We start from the raw sequence: 15,650 nt of genomic DNA on the forward strand, positions 1-15,650 counted from the left end.
ATAGCAGAGTGATTCTGTATTGTATGAGCTGATTTGCTTTTCACCCCTGCAATCAAACACCAGCTAATGCTCACGTGATCACAGGGAGTCCAATCTCCGTGAGCTCTCTCATTGTAAAGGCCTTTTGAATTTTTCAGTTTCTCCAATTAGCTGCAGAATAAAGCAGGGGGATTGCACGGCCGTGCCGTACACTCTGGCTTTGTGCCCTGCCTCATTGGTGGGTTTCGTTTCTTCCATGAGCCAGGCGCTCCTCAGAGGTGGCACACAGGCCTTTTATTGTTCACTGGCCTCACCACGAGGAAGCAGGTGGAGGCGCTTCCAACGGGGAGCTGCAGCAGTCGCTGTAATGCTGACTGCAGCTTTGCTCCCGTCTCAGAAAGAGCTCCTTTCACTCTGCTGCTCCTCTGTTCTCCCGAGCCGACAGGAGAAAGGTGAGTGAAGTAAGCCTTTCAGCCCGTTTAACCACCGCCATGTCAAGGTTAACCACCTCAGCCACTGCAGACCCCGACCCTCCCTTCGGGCACTGAGTTCACCCCCCCCCAAAAAAAAGACGTGCATGCAGAACACTTGCCAAAACTCAAGGAGGCCCGGGCAGGGGTGGAGATTCACTGACTTAATGCGAGGAGACGAGGCGGGGCAGGCAGCTTTGGAACAAACTGTTCACTGCCTCTGGGGCTCTCTGCAACGCAGCTTTTGGGAAAACTGAGAATATTACAAGATGCATTATTGTGAATGTGAACACACCATCTTTACTGACCACAGAATCTTTTCTGGCTTTTCTTCAGCTCTGCCAAGCAGACAACAGATACCTCCAGGAATAGCTGTCCAAGCATGCCGCGTACAGATCCTATAAACAGTTGCCTTTTGTCTAATGAGACTGAGCCTTTTACACTGTGAGCTTGAATGAATAAATGAAACACCAACTCTGAGCAGAAGTATCACTCTTTAATACCTCTTAAAGAGAACACAGTTTAAAGAAAAGGCAGCTTGTTTCAGTATTACTTAAAAAATCCTCACAAAAGGAAGACTTATGGCTCAAGTTTTTTTCCCCTCTTATTAATTTCTAACAATGAAGGCTTATGTTCATTTATTATTGTCTTTAAAAAAAAAAAAGAAAAAAAAAAGGGAGGCTATAAATATTGTTGTTCGACTGGAATACAAGTAACGGCTTCTCAAAGTGATGTTAACATCAGTAATGGTTCAACAGGTCTGGACAAGACAGGTTTAAAGTTACACAGTCATAAGTCAGAGGGTTTATTTGCAGCCGCTGGAGTGTCAAAAACAGTCCTGACTTCTTTCCACCTTGTTCGGGGGTGAGAATTTCAGTGTGTGGATGCAAGAAGTACCACGTTTAAAAAAGAAAAAAGAAAGAAAACAAAAATCACATTCAGTGTCCTTCAGTCCGAGCTCTGTGTGCTCTATGTGCTGTTGGCCTGCTCTTGCTCAAACAGAGCCATGGCTAGATGCGAGCGTGACCCCAGACCCTCCAGGTTGCTGAGAACACAGCGGTGGTAGATGTCCTCGCTGAAGCGGGGATTGCATGTCCGCCGCACGTATTTCTGAATCAGCGCCGGCTCTACTGCTCTGAACACATGCAGGCCCGAGTAACGGACAAAGATGTCGTACACGTCCATGCTTTCCAGGAGCTCCTCGTTATCCAGGATGTCGGCAGCCATCTTCGTCCGTGCGGTCATGTAGTCGGCGTTGTAAAAGCAGGCCTCGTCGAAGACGTGCCGGTCAAAGTGGCCGTCTCGCAGTGACTCCGAAGCAGCGGAGGAGGAGGCAGCAGAGGGCTGCTGGTCACGGTAGAGGACGGCGGGGTTGTACTCCTGGAAGTGGATGGGGAAGAAGACTTGCCAGTTGCTGATGGCATTCATTCTGCAGCGGTTCAGGAAGTCAGCGTTGACCTCTGTCCAAACGCTGGCCAGGAAAAAAAGTGTGTCCACCGGGTGCTTCTTGGAGATGATGTCCATTAGCTTGACCTGCGAGGGCACCTCGGTCTTCACGCTGATCCAGGGGATCTTCACGTCTCCGTAGCGTTTCTCCACTTCCCCAATCATAGCCTTGACGCCAGCAAACACGTCAGTCTGACTGACTCTCTGCGCATCGAAAGGATCATAGATGAACAAGAACGTGAGTAAAACATTGTCATGGGTGTCCAGAGTGTTCATCACGTACATGTCCAGGAAGTTCCCGACATAGTCCTGATCCTGGGCGGTGACAGGCAGGATGACCTGCACCCGTGTCGCCTCTGTCACATAAGGCATGGGGATAATCTCAACTGAACTTAGAGGTCGCAGCAGGTTGACTCGTTTGGCAATGACCTGGCTGTGGCCTTTCTGGGTGTAGGCCTCCAGCGCGAGGTCCAGTATATACTCCATACCACGCGTGGGATCAAAGCGACGGTACCCGTTAAGCAGACGCCTCTTGCGGAACCGTAGCTGTGGCTGGTAGCGCTCGTTGAGACGCTCGATTGCAATCTCTAGAATTGCATTGACGTCGGCGCGGTTGACACCTCTCAACTCACATTTGGGGGAGCCGTCGACGCATGAGTAAATGTGCTCTTCCGTAAAGTACTCCCAGTTTATGACCTCAAAACGCGTCCTGGGTTTGAAGGGAGGGTTGATTCCTATCGGCCACGTCACTCCAGCCTTGCCCTCTGGTGTAAGGTCACTCAGGTTACTGATCTGCATCTGATGAGTGCACACAAAAATTAGAAATGCATCAGAGGTGTCTGGCACAACTTCACCTACCGTCAAAATGCAGGAGAAAAGCATAAAGTCTGCACTGGTTAAAGTTGTTGCTACACTTGTAGCACACAAAACAACTTTATTGTCTGACCAAGGTTTTTCGGCTTGAGGTCTTCATCGGGGTCACCATAAAGAGTACTACAGATATTTTAAACAGGGTAACTTTGGAGTAAAAAAAAAAATACAAAACAACCAATCATAAACCAATCTCTTTATGACTGATGTTACCCAGTTACACTCAGCCAACCTCACCAATTGGTTGAGGATTGCTCATTTTCCCCCAGTGACCTCAGGTTACCATGAAGTTGCTGACCTGTGACTGAGGCCCAAGGAAGATTTCTAATGGAGTGAAGAGACCCTGAAGTATCCGAACAGCAGTGGTGATAAAGGCTTCAAAATTCTCAAAAATTAAATAAAACATGCTTCCTTTATTAACAGAGCATAAGGGAAAAGAATTCATAGCAACCCAACTATCACTACAGATAATCAACATAACTGACAGGTGGCACAGATCATGTAAATGTTAATTAAAAATGACATAACCTGATATGTTTAAAATCCTCAGCGACAGGCTGTATTGTTGTGATAAAACCTGTTTCCTATAAAGTTGTTGTCTTGTGTGAGCAATGTAGGGAGTGAGACTGGATCATTTCACCAGCAAAAGAGAAAACACGAGTTGACAAGATGAGCAACTAATATCTATTTCCTCTTTCACCTGTGGTTCTTTTATATGACCTGCATAAAAGAAGATGGTAAGAACACGTTGGGCAAAGTATCTAAGATGGGCAGACCCTTGTCATCGACATCCATCATGACATTATTAAAGAGCCTTGTCTAAGCCAAGTCTTTTTACAGCCCTTCCCTCACGGTTCTTTCCATCACGGTCGAGGAAAGTTGATTTGGAAAAGGATGTCACAGGTCATTTTTTTATTATCAGATTATTCATCTGATTAAGGCCACAAGCTGAAACACACCAGTCACAACAGTGCTGTTGTTTAATATATAGCTCTGTACAAAAGTCTTGAACCACCGCTCATTTTTTAATATTTTGCTTCCAAGGAGCCAGACTTCATTATTTTCTAAGGTGGTCTTGAGCAGCAATTCTCCAGCTTTCTGTAGGTCTTTCAAGGTTTTACTTTGGACACTGGCTACTTTTTCACCCGTTTTTTAATCCAGTCCATGTACCAGACCAGTTTCACAGGAATGTCGGTTTTTGTTTTTCTTTAAACCACTTAACACTGAACTATGAATCACTCCAGCATAAAACATGCACCTATTTCAAGGGATGAATCACTGTTGTGTCTACACATAACAATTTATGAAAGAACCAATTTTAAATTATATATTCAGACACTTTGTTACTAGCAGCCTGTCACAAAACCACAATTTCTTCAGCTGAATCTATAAAAATGTCAACGATAACAGTTTGACAGGCGTAAATTTGTATTTTTACACCAACAAAGTGATTCCCAAACGGCTATTAGCTGAAAACCTATATTTTCAGAGAGGTGCAGAAATGCATTTGGACCCCAGTTGATCCATCCACTGTTCAAAAATGGCTTCAGTGAAAAGGTGGCTTACAAGAAACTATTCTTAAGGAAGGGAAACAGGGAGAAAACGCTCAAGTATGCCAAATTACACAATAACCGAACTGAAAACAGTTTATGGAGTGATGAATCCAAATTTGACATTTTTGGTTTAAATCATTGTCAGTATGTACGGAGGAGGTCAGGAGTGTCTACACCCATCTGTAAAACACGCTGGAGGCTCCCTCGGGTTTAGAACTGCATTTCAGCCAGTGGTGTTGGAGATCTTGTCAAATCATGAAGACAGAAAAGTACCATACAGTATCATGTGGAAAATATGTAATTGGCAGCAGTTTTATTTTTCAGCATGACCATGATTCCAACCACACTGTCAATAAATTAAAAGATATACTGTATTTCCATGTATGTTTCCATGCTGCAGTATTTCCCACTTTTGTAGTAAACTGTAAGTAAATGAATGGTGGCTTAAAACGTTCGCACAGTAGTGTACAACAAGTGTTCCTTGTGCTTTAACCAGTATACACAAAAATTAACCGGAAGAATAAGTCATGTCTAATAAAGTCATGACTTATTTTATAGCTCTGTGGTGCTGTAAGCTATATTTAACCTTAAGTCAAAACAACTCTAATGAACCGTCATTAGCAGCTACTTTAATTACATAAGGCTTCTCAGGGAGATCATACTCGGCACAACACCACATCCCTTCTCTTGGTTTTCTGGCATATAAATATTGTTTCAGTCAGGAATTTGTGGCTCAGGTCCTGAAGAGGGTGTGGTGTGAGGAGAACAAACTGTATACAAAATTTTGACTAAGAAGTGATGAGTCAGGCAGAAAAAAGTGTTTATAGGAGCGAAAAACGAAACCTGTATTACAAACCTGCAGCTGCTGGATCTGCAGGTAAGTCCATTCTAGCTCAATGTGGCTGAAGCGTTTGTGCAGTCGGTACATGAGATTTGGGTCAGACACAGGATGCACTGTGAAGGCATTTTTAAACTCTGGGCTATCTTCACGCTCTGGGTCTGCATTTTTCCCAAGCTCAAAATAACGGTAGGTCATCTCCTGCGAAAAACATGCACATATAAATATTAATATAGCGGACAATCCTCCTACTGATTAAACTACTTATATCAAGGTCTGTGTTTTTACCTGGTGCACTTCCACACAACTCATACCCAGGTAGTCGATAATGCAGCGGCCCAGCCACTCATCAGGCCTCACGCTGAGGATGTCATTGCGGCAGGTGTCGAGATGGGGCTGCAGACGGGCCAGCAGACTGCGGGACAGCAGGTAGCCATAGCCTCCGTGGCAGTAACGTGCCTTCTCCTCACCACCAATGAACTCCTCTGCCCTGCCCATATACAGGTCCTGACCTGCGCTGAGGTGGCCCACCAGCTCCGACAGCCGATCTGCCTGCATGTACGTGTCATCCTGGGCTAATAGGAACCAGTCATATTCCGAGCCATAGTGCTGGTGGAGGTGGCGTACCGTCTCATACATCAGCCACACCGGGCGATCGTCGCCATGGGCAACCACAGTCATCCCGTGAGGCACCTTGGGGCTGCGCAGGCCTGTGAAGAAGAAGGTCCGGTGGAAGTGGTGAGCAACTGTGCGGTTCACCGCTACGGCCAGCGTGTTGAGGGTGGCCCGAGAAGTGAGCACGCCCACCAGGAGTCGCTCTCTGATGCCCAGTTCAGTGTGGATGTATCGTGTTCTGAAGAAAGAGGGCAAAGAGGGAGCAATTACAGCAAACAACAACAACACCGATGCATAAAAAGTATCTTCTCATTAGCGTGAACTTGTTTCCATCACAAGATACTAATGTGATGCAGATACTAAGTGGCTATGAAATAAAAGATAATTGGATAGAAATGTTTGTGTAGGTGGTGTCTTTTTGGATTTAAAGAAGGAATTTGATACCAAGTTATTTTATCTGAACTGGCACTATTTAATTTTTCTGCAGAAAATGTTAGTCTATGCTATGGATGTTATCAAATCTCCTTTTTTTGCGTGTTCTACAGGAGTCCCACACTTCTCCATACCCGGGCCCCTTTTATTATCACTTTATAGCAATAATCTACCTATTGTACGCCAAAATGTTAATATCCAAATGTATGCAGATGATCTCTGGAAAGCATACTTGACTCCTTCAGAGTCAAGGATGGTAAATCATACATTTTATTAAATAGTAAAAATTAGCATGCACGATGTTTTCAAAAGAACCAGTGAATGAGCTGAAACAACACTTAATAAAACATATATTTTTTGCGATGATGTCAATGGTACTTTTAAGGCTTTTATGGGCAGTATTTTCTATGGAGGCATTTACACACAGTTATATCTAGACAAGTACTTAAGCTATGCCAGTTAAGTTTTTAGATTCTGCTACTATAAGGAGCTTCAAAAGAGTAGCTAAAGTTCCACATAAAATTCTGAGAGTTTGAATTTGCTTGAAAATTCATCATCTCTGTAAAAAGAACAATTTCAATGATAGCAGGATTAAATCTGTAACACAAATTCCGATATATGAGGTGTACTATTATATCTCCCCCCTCCAAAATTGGTGATGGTCAACTTTGAAAAATGATTCACATTTTTATTTATAGGCAATTTATGCCCAAATTATTACACCAGTGCAGTCTTTATCGAAAGAAATAATGAACCACGAAAATTGAAATTCAACCAGTAGACATGGAATGACCCATAAGTCAGTTAATTTATAAACAAAGGACTGAAGGTAGGATTGGTAGCAAGAAGAGACTCTGGGTTGCCACACAGGAAAACCACATTTGTGCAACTGCTGTCAACAAAGGGAAGCAAATTCTAAAATGACTGATCAGTTGGAGGCACGTTTCAAACAATGACTTATAGCAAATAAGATCTGTTATTTCACACTCTGCCCAGTATGATATGTTATATTTTCTTGTATATCTATTATTTTTATATTCATGTCAGTCAAAATGCACTGATCCTGCTAAATAATGACAATAATAATTACAGTGCTTCACAACAGAAAACAGGGGGAAAAAAGCGAATGAAACACCAAATTGAAAGTAAATATAAATAATTAAAGAGGATTGATAAAAATAAAAACTGTAAGCACAGGAGAGGCCTGCTTTTAAAAATATGTCTGTAAGAAGCATTTATAAAACCACAGTGAGCTGGCCAATCAGATCTCCTCTGGGAGATTATTCCAAAGAATGGTTGTACTGACAGAGAAAACCTGATCATCCTTGTGGGATGACTATCAGAGCCAGTAGAAATAAATAAAAAGGATAAGAAATAAAATTTTAAAAAGAAAACTGATGCAATCTTTTGCATCAGTGGGTTTTCTGAAGGAATTTGGGGCATAATCTGTAATCTCCAGGCCACCTATTCTCTGTACCCCCCCTCAGTGCAATGAGAGCACTGCAGGGGGGAATTAACTAAATGCAAATCCACACTGTGTGCAAAAAGTCTCAAGCTTCTTTAAATTAAAAGTCGAGCAATGCTTCCTGTGATCCTTCTTTAAGCACCTGGAAACAGGGACCATACCTCCCGCACTTACCTGAGGACCTTCTTGTGCGGCTTGTTTGGGTCCTTGTGATAGGGCACTATGCGTGGCTGAAAGTCTGCGTCTCCAGCTCCGTCTCTTGAATCTCTGTGGCCCTCTCCCCCACCCAAAAAGCGCCTGCCATTGCCCAGCTCATCTCCACAGGAGTCCTCCGTGTCTCCTTGGGTCCAGGACACCATCAAAAGACTCAGACTGCATCCAAGAGACAGCCCCAGGATAAGGGGTAAAGCAGGCCTGAACAGGGCCAAAAATGAGGAGAGACGCATGCCTGGCAGTTACGAGCTACACTTATTGTGGCTGTGCTGGGAAAAAATAAAATAAAATCCCAACAACAACAACAAAAAACTAGAGCGCTGATAGTGCCAACACTCCTGCCATATGTTAACACGTCTTTGATAAATCTGAACCGAAATGAGTGCAGAAAATGACAGAAAACTGGCTTAAAATTAAAGTCTGTTCCCAGTCCCTTTCAGCGAGGTAGTGAAGTTTCTACTCAACCTATAACGAATGATTAAATCTAAACGTTACATGTTACAGCACTTTTAAAAAGGTTTTTTGTTTGACAAATGCAAGAAATGTAGTTTTTATCCAACGTCACAACGGAAGATGACCAAACTGTAAAGCTACCGGAATGAAGCACTTTGTTCATCTAAAAGATGAAATGCATACAGATATTTTCGCATGATTAACAGTCATTGCGAGTCAAAATTTTAAAAGAACAGAAAAGAAAGAAAAACTCAGTTAGAAATGTCGTTGTCATAAAAATTGTGTAACGTTACTGCCTTTTTTAACCGTTACGTTAATTAGCTTAACTAGTTTGGGATGGCGTTAGCTAGAAGCCAAAGTCAGCTAACTAATGCAGCTAGACGATGAACTAGTAAAGTTAACCGTTTATCTGGTTACCAGTAATAAAAGACAACCCGAAGCGAGAATACTCGGAAGTATGAACCCCACAGTATCGTTTTCCACCGGAGGAACAAGCATTAGGGAGCCGAGCTAGCGAGCTAGCGTCGAGTCCGTTGTTTCCGTACACAAACGACGATCCATCTCCACGAACGCTGACTCGAAGGAGATCCCATGTTTCACTGCTCATACCGGGGGGGAAAGCCACGAAGCACAGCCGTGCACATTGTCGCCCATCTCCGTCAGTTTCCTGACTTCCTCAAAAAATCTGAGTGCCACACAGACAGCGCTGAAACAGCGTCCCTCTTCAACCTCATCACCGACCGCCGAGTGCTGCCGCAGCATCACCCCCCGACTGAGCAGCTACCGGCAGATCTCTTCTTAGTGAAAGAAGTACTTAAAAATAAATTCCCCCTAGAAAATCACATTATATGAACACACGATTTTGTTAGATACGTATCAACACAACATCTTAGTGATAAGAGGGGGAAAAGAAGCCTTATTAGGATGGCAAAACCTCAAAAATGCAATATCTACCCATTAGTCAGTGCCAGTTTTCAACTCATAAGCCGTCTCTTTAGTTCAACCTAAGAAATATATAAATTTGGCTTATTTAGTAGTTAATTTAAGGTTCAGTTGATGGGTAAAGGGACATTTTTACTGCAGTCCCACGAGAAGAGGAGGGGACTTACATCTTCACCGCCCTCCTTGACCATATATGGTCCGTCTGGCGGTTTGGCGAGCGGCTACATCCACCCGGCGAAAGTGGACACGAGACTGTCGGTGTGCTCAGGAGAACAGCGGTTCATTATTTAGGTAAGAGAGGGAATAACACTGGATGAGAGCTGCCGAGGTTGTATGACATGTAAGCTGTCTTTTCTTAAGATAAACACAGATGTGGGGGTAAGCACTAGTTAGCCGATTTGAGAGTTTTTCGAAGCTACTTGGGGCCCTGCGTCAAGTTAGCTTTAGCTGCTCAGGCCTGGCTACCGTTGTTAGCTTAGCTAAGGGGCTAACTCGCTAAATAGCCGGCTTATAAAAACTATTACGATTTACTTTTTATGTTTGACACTCTGGGCTCCTTAGATCATGATATTTATTGTGGTTAGTTCACTGTGAAGTGACAAAGTGTGACGTGTAGGCTGCTAACAGCTATGCTATCAAGCGTTATACCGCAAAAAGCCCAACGTGCGGGCAGGTGGGACTGAAAGGAAGCAAAATGCGGGGTTGGGGAGGGAGCATTATCACCGTTATTACTGTCATTTAAGCTGTCCTTAGACATTTTAGGCCTTTATACTCAACGTTAGCCTACCTTTTAATGTCAGCTGTAAATTGGTGTTAGACGGCGAGTTCAATTACCGGCACATTTTTAACATTATGGTAAACCGGCAAGTGTACCGAGGTTGGTCCTGGCGCCTCATTATGTAAGCGATTAGTCATTTTTACCCTCATTTATACTCTGACATTTAACTGGTAGACTAAGACCAATTGGAAAATTGAGAAACCGTTAAACAACTTATGATCACGATGCTCCTGACACACTGCGATTCTATTTTGATCTTAGTTTCTTCTTCATCCATGTCATTTCTGTGTTTTTCTTTTCCTATAATGTAGCATTGCACAACCATGCCGTCTGACTTGGCTAAGAAGAAAGCAGCAAAGAAGAAGGAGGCTGCCAAAGCTCGCCAGCGCACCAAGAAAACTGAAGAAGTAAATGGGGAGAGTGAACAACAAGAGGCCCAGCTTAATGGAGCAGAGAGCAATGGTGAGAAGAAGACTGAGGAAAAGCACTGATTCCTGACTGGATTTGTCAGCCTGTGGCAAATTTTCTGACTGAAGCTCTCTTGTGTTTTTAAATATATGTATAGGTGTTGAAAATTTGACAAAGGAGCTGGATGAGTTTGAGCTGCGGAAAACGGAGGCCCGGGCAGTGACGGGTGTTCTTGCCTCCCACCCTAACAGCACTGATGTCCATATAAGCAGCCTGTCGCTCACCTTCCATGGTCAAGAGCTGCTTGCAGACACCAGCCTGGAGCTGAACTCAGGCAGACGCTATGGCCTCATTGGTCTCAATGGCACAGGTAACTGATTTATCCTGGAGCAGGATGTTTCTATTAGGACTTTAAACACACAGACATTAGAAACCAAAAGGAAAAAAGAACAGCTGTTTCAAAACCTAGTATTTCATTTGGGCATCTGGCCCTTTAGCCCAAAGGGAAAAACCTGAATAACTGATATGAAATTAAAAGGTTCATATTACAGGAATTGTATAAAATTGACATTAGGCTTCAACCAATGATAGGCAAATGACAACATGAAATGGTTGGATCCCAAATGAAACCTTCCTGAGTTTTAAGGATTCGAAGCAAGTACCAATGAGAGAGAAAGATGCTGCTGACTGACATATCAGGGGGTAGGGCGTAAATGGATTAGAAGGTTCAAGCAGAAATCTTGGCAGCTTTATGGCCCACCTGAGAGCCATGGGGGTGGCCAGTAGGGAATCTCTTATCAACACTGGTTCTGCTACACTTCCTTGTGTAGCTTGCATTTGTCAAATGTTCGTCTATCACATCCCACAAAACATTGTTCTCTATATATTTTTTTTTTTTTTTTTTGTTTGTTTTCTGCCAGGAAAATCCATGCTGTTGTCAGCCATTGGACATCGTGAGATTCCCATTCCAGAGCACATAGATATTTACCACTTGACCCGAGAGATGGCCCCCAGCGAAAAGACTGCTCTGCAGTGTGTCATGGAGGTGGATGAACAGAGGATCATGTTGGAGAAGGAGGCAGAAAGACTTGCCCATGAAGACTGTGAGTATTCAAATAAACTGCAGGAAGTTGAAAAGTCTTTCTAGTTATGCTTTAGCTGTATTATAAATGTCTTTTTTTGTAAACAGCTGAGTGTGAGAAGCTGATGGAGCTGTATGAGCGTCTGGAGGAGCTGGATGCAGACAAGGCGGAGATGCGAGCCTCTCGGATCCTCCACGGTTTGGGTTTCAGCACTGCTATGCAGCAGAAGAAACTGAAGGACTTCAGTGGAGGGTGGAGGATGCGTGTTGCTCTGGCCAGGTAAACACAACTGGTATAGTACTGTACCACTGAGTGACGGTCATCCTCGTCTCTTCAGCATTCAACTGATCCGGTGTCCCTTGACAGAAAAACACACACGATAAAAGCAAACTGTAGCAGTGTGTCCTGACTTCACTACCATACAGGAAACTAAAGTGGGCATAAGTTATAACTTCCTCTGTATGGTCACGATAACAATACAGCGAGGGGGATGAGGTGACAATGTATCCATTAAGGTAGCAGTATGAACCCTCTGTAATGTGTCGCCCTAATACAAGAAACACAACAGTTGTCTCAGTAGCTCTGGTGTGAGTGACACAGACTGGGGAGTATCGCGTTTCTAGCATCTCCTGTTTGACAATGGAATAATTTGGATGACTAATAGGTATTGGCATGAGAGCCAAAGTGGTATTAAGTCCTAACATTTCAGTCTGTTTTGTGTAAAATATCTCGCCTGTCTCTCGATCGTCATTGTGCCCTGCCTATACACAGTATTGTATTATAGTATGGTGTGGAAAGGAGAGGAGATAAACTAGTGTGAAATTGATATTTATATCCACTATTATATTGAAACAAAAGCAACAATCCTATTGTTTTGCTCATTTAATAATGAAGCTGGTTCAAACACACTCATTTCATAGAACTTGTGCGTGCACTCAGACACAGTTACTGGAGTTGGATATATGTCCTGGTGTAAACATCAAAGTACAGAAAGACCAATTAAAGTTATTTTGAATATATTGGTTAAATATTGCTTTGACCTTTACCACTTTTGCTGAAGATCCTGAAGATCTTCATTCATCGCACACAAAGCACAGGGCTTTGTGTGCGATGAATGATTTTAAAATGTGAAATTTTAAAATGTAATTGTAATTTTAAAATGTGAAAGCAGGAGCATTCCAGACTAGTTCTGAGCTTTAGATTTCAGGAGTTTATCTAAACAAACTATCAATACTAGTATTGCTTTAAATTCAGCTGTAACAGCTGTTTGACATCTTTCTAGGGCTTTGTTCATCAAGCCCTTCATGCTGCTGCTGGATGAGCCCACTAACCACTTGGACCTGGACGCTTGCGTGTGGTTGGAGGAGGAGCTTAAGTCGTAAGTTTCCCCTCTGCTTCCTTCATTTAAGTCGGATATGGATTAAGACTCATTTTGATCAACTTGATGGTTTTTGTCAGGTTTAAGCGAATCCTCGTGCTCATCTCACACTCTCAAGACTTCCTGAACGGTGTGTGTACCAATATCATCCACCTGCATCAGAAGAAACTGAAGTACTACACGGTAAGGGCATGAAGCTGAAGTGACTGCCAGAAAGGAAAACACCCTGAGCATGCTTTTTAGGCTTCCAAGTATCATGAATAGATTGCTATATATGTAATCACATAATGCTGAATAGGGAAACCAGAGGCAGGCTGTTACTAAATATGTATCTGTGTGCCACCCAGTTGGATGACAGTGCAAATCTATTTTCATTATAAGGGTAACTATGACCAGTATGTGAAGACCAGACAGGAGCTGGAAGAGAACCAGATGAAGCGCTTTAACTGGGAACAGGACCAAATAGCACACATGAAGGTAAAAAAGGGACATCATGTGGGCACGTGTCACTGCCTGATTGGTACAGAGACTTGGGCATCCTTTTATGAAGCAGTTAGTGTTGCTATAGCCACACAGTAACATTTGCACTCAATTATCTTTTTTGCATCCCAATTTTCTAGAACTACATAGCCAGGTTTGGTCACGGCTCTGCAAAGCTGGCACGACAGGCACAGAGCAAAGAGAAGACGCTGCAGAAGATGGTTGCATCAGGCTTGACTGAAAGAGTCGTGAATGACAAGGTACAGTAACTGTGGCCTATTAAATGTAATCTTTTTTCTTTTTTTTAAACTTATAGTATCAGTTCACAACAATGGTTGTCACAAGCCAATTTAAACTGTAAAGAGCCTAAAATATTGGGGAGAGAACCCAGTCAGATGATCCTGGGAGCTCCACTTGGTGACAGTGGGAAGGAAGAACTTCCCTTTAACAGGAAGAGGGTTTCCTGAATCTAATATGAGAGCTGGTTTGACAAGAGGGAATGTTCTACCTCCTATTCTACAACCTTTGAAACTGTTGCTCAGCTTGCAGCCAGGCAGTTGTTTTTCCAACTTCTGGATCAGTAATGTATGTTTTTTAGGGACTGTGGTTAGTGGTGAAACCTACCAACTTAGCAGTAACCCTTCCTGTTTCCCACAGACTCTGTCATTTTATTTTCCTCCCTGTGGGAAGATTCCTCCTCCTGTTATCATGGTTCAGAATGTGAGCTTCAAGTACAGTGAGAATACAGTGAGTATAATGCATTTATATTTTCCCCTCCCTTTAAAATATGGATTTATTTAGCACACTCAGTGATTTTTGTTTCCTTTAGCCGTACATATATAAAAACCTGGAGTTTGGTATTGACTTGGACACACGTGTGGCTCTAGTGGGACCCAATGGAGCTGGGAAATCCACATTGCTGAAGCTGCTTATGGGAGAGGTAAGGCATCTTTATCATCAGCTTAGATCTACTCCCAGTTGATTTCAGAGTGATGAGGTTTATTCTCTTGTCTCTGTAGCTCCTACCTTCTGATGGTATGATCCGCAAACATTCTCACGTCAAGATTGGCAGATATCACCAGGTAAAACAAATCTTTTGAACATACTGCACAGGGTCCATCTGATTCATGGCATGTTAGACACTGGTGATGGTGGGTGATACAGTTAAAGATAAACGTGTGGGTTTTTAAAAATTTCTCTAGCACCTGACTGAGCAACTGGAGCTGGACTTGTCTCCTTTGGAGTACATGATGAAGTGTTTCCCTGAGATCAAAGAAAAGGAGGAGATGCGGAAGATCATTGGTCGCTATGGTCTAACTGGGAAACAGCAGGTAGGAAGGGGATACTTTCCCAGAACTTCTAGTACTTTTGTCTCCTCTCTACCATTCTGATATTTGAAACATCTTCCAGGTCAGTCCAATCAGAAACTTGTCAGATGGTCAGAAGTGCCGGGTGTGTTTTGCTTGGCTGGCCTGGCAGAACCCTCACATGCTGTTCCTTGACGAGCCTACTAATCACCTGGATATCGAGACGATTGATGCGTTGGCAGAAGCAATCAACGAGTTTGAGGGTGGTATGATGCTAGTTAGCCACGACTTCAGGCTAATTCAGCAGGTATGGACCGATCACTCAAAGCTTTCATTTAAACCTTGATTAGAAGTGGCGCTGTACTAACGGTGTCCCTTCCTGCAGGTGGCTCAAGAGATCTGGGTCTGTGAGAAGCAGACCATCACAAAGTGGAACAGAGACATCCTGGCATACAAAGAGCATCTGAAATCAAAGATCGAAAAACAGCAGGCACATGACATCTAGAGGAGCTTCACGCTGAGCCACTCCTTTATCTCTCATCACGGATTTGACCCGCGAACTCCTGAAGGGATGAGCAGGAAACATCCAAGCCAGAACTAAAACGGTCTCTTGTACATGTTGTACTGTATTTCCATCGGTTTGACAGTGCTGCACCGTGCTGAACATGACCCAAACCCCCTCCGCTGTTCTCTGATTGGCTGATTCACCCGAAGCATCTCGGTGCATTTTGGAATGCATTCCATTGTGCTGTCTTCATAGGAAAGTTTTATTTTTCCAGATGTTCTGTTTATCCCAACATGTATGCAGCAGCTTTTAGGTCATATTTTATATTTAAAAGTTGACTTTTTTTCCCCCTCCCCATGTAAAAGAACAGTTCTGCCTTATTTAACAATGTAATGCAATAAGTTTGTCTGAATAAATGGAACATTAAAAAACAGCA

The 15,650-nt window shown here is 43.2% G+C and overlaps 2 protein-coding genes across 5 annotated transcripts; one reads left to right on the forward strand and one right to left on the reverse strand.

Annotated features, from left to right (window-relative positions):
* Positions 1-924: 924 nt before the first annotated feature.
* Positions 925-9,494, reverse strand: chpf2 (chondroitin polymerizing factor 2). Of its 3 annotated transcripts, none has more exons than XM_039617644.1 (5): positions 9,444-9,494; positions 7,843-8,082; positions 5,445-6,009; positions 5,175-5,357; positions 925-2,693 (listed from the first exon to the last, which is right to left on the reverse strand). In XM_039617644.1, coding segments are annotated over exons 1-5 (2,265 nt in total). In that variant the 5' UTR covers positions 9,446-9,494; the 3' UTR covers positions 925-1,418. The 3 variants fall into 3 exon arrangements, with proteins under 3 accessions (XP_039473578.1, XP_039473579.1, XP_031615608.2); XM_039617645.1 differs by lacking the exon at positions 9,444-9,494 and adding an exon at positions 9,289-9,402; XM_031759748.2 differs by lacking the exon at positions 9,444-9,494 and having other exon boundaries at positions 7,843-9,269.
* abcf2b (ATP-binding cassette, sub-family F (GCN20), member 2b) lies at positions 9,439-15,647 on the forward strand. Of its 2 annotated transcripts, none has more exons than XM_031759758.2 (15): positions 9,439-9,567; positions 10,366-10,516; positions 10,620-10,832; positions 11,383-11,565; positions 11,652-11,823; positions 12,827-12,922; positions 13,003-13,105; positions 13,304-13,399; positions 13,543-13,662; positions 14,060-14,149; positions 14,232-14,342; positions 14,422-14,484; positions 14,605-14,733; positions 14,813-15,016; positions 15,095-15,647. In XM_031759758.2, exons 2-15 carry the CDS (start codon positions 10,378-10,380, stop codon positions 15,212-15,214), a joined length of 1,839 nt encoding a protein of 612 aa, XP_031615618.2. In that variant the 5' UTR covers positions 9,439-9,567; positions 10,366-10,377; the 3' UTR covers positions 15,215-15,647. The 2 variants fall into 2 exon arrangements, with proteins under 2 accessions (XP_031615618.2, XP_031615619.2); XM_031759759.2 differs by having other exon boundaries at positions 9,512-9,616.
* The last annotated feature ends 3 nt before the right edge of the window (positions 15,648-15,650 follow it).

This window comes from Oreochromis aureus, linkage group 9 (assembly GCF_013358895.1).
Source record: "Oreochromis aureus strain Israel breed Guangdong linkage group 9, ZZ_aureus, whole genome shotgun sequence".
Classification (NCBI taxonomy): Eukaryota; Metazoa; Chordata; class Actinopteri; order Cichliformes; family Cichlidae; genus Oreochromis; species Oreochromis aureus.

What these genes read in the sequence shown, in the direction of transcription:
- chpf2 (XM_031759748.2), bottom strand. Translation starts at nt 8,114, where the DNA reads ATGCGTCTCTCCTCATTTTTGGCCCTGTTCAGGCCTGCTTTACCCCTT. An exon ending in CCGCACAAGAAGGTCCTCAG is followed by an intron (nt 6,010 to 7,842) that starts GTAAGTGCGGGA and finishes CTCTTTCTTCAG; the next exon opens with AACACGATACATCCACACTG. An exon ending in TGCAGATCCAGCAGCTGCAG is followed by an intron (nt 2,694 to 5,174) that starts GTTTGTAATACA and finishes TGCACTCATCAG; the next exon opens with ATGCAGATCAGTAACCTGAG.
- abcf2b (XM_031759758.2), top strand. Translation starts at nt 10,378, where the DNA reads ATGCCGTCTGACTTGGCTAAGAAGAAAGCAGCAAAGAAGAAGGAGGCT. An exon ending in AAAGAGTCGTGAATGACAAG is followed by an intron (nt 13,663 to 14,059) that starts GTACAGTAACTG and finishes TGTTTCCCACAG; the next exon opens with ACTCTGTCATTTTATTTTCC. An exon ending in ACTTCAGGCTAATTCAGCAG is followed by an intron (nt 15,017 to 15,094) that starts GTATGGACCGAT and finishes CCCTTCCTGCAG; the next exon opens with GTGGCTCAAGAGATCTGGGT.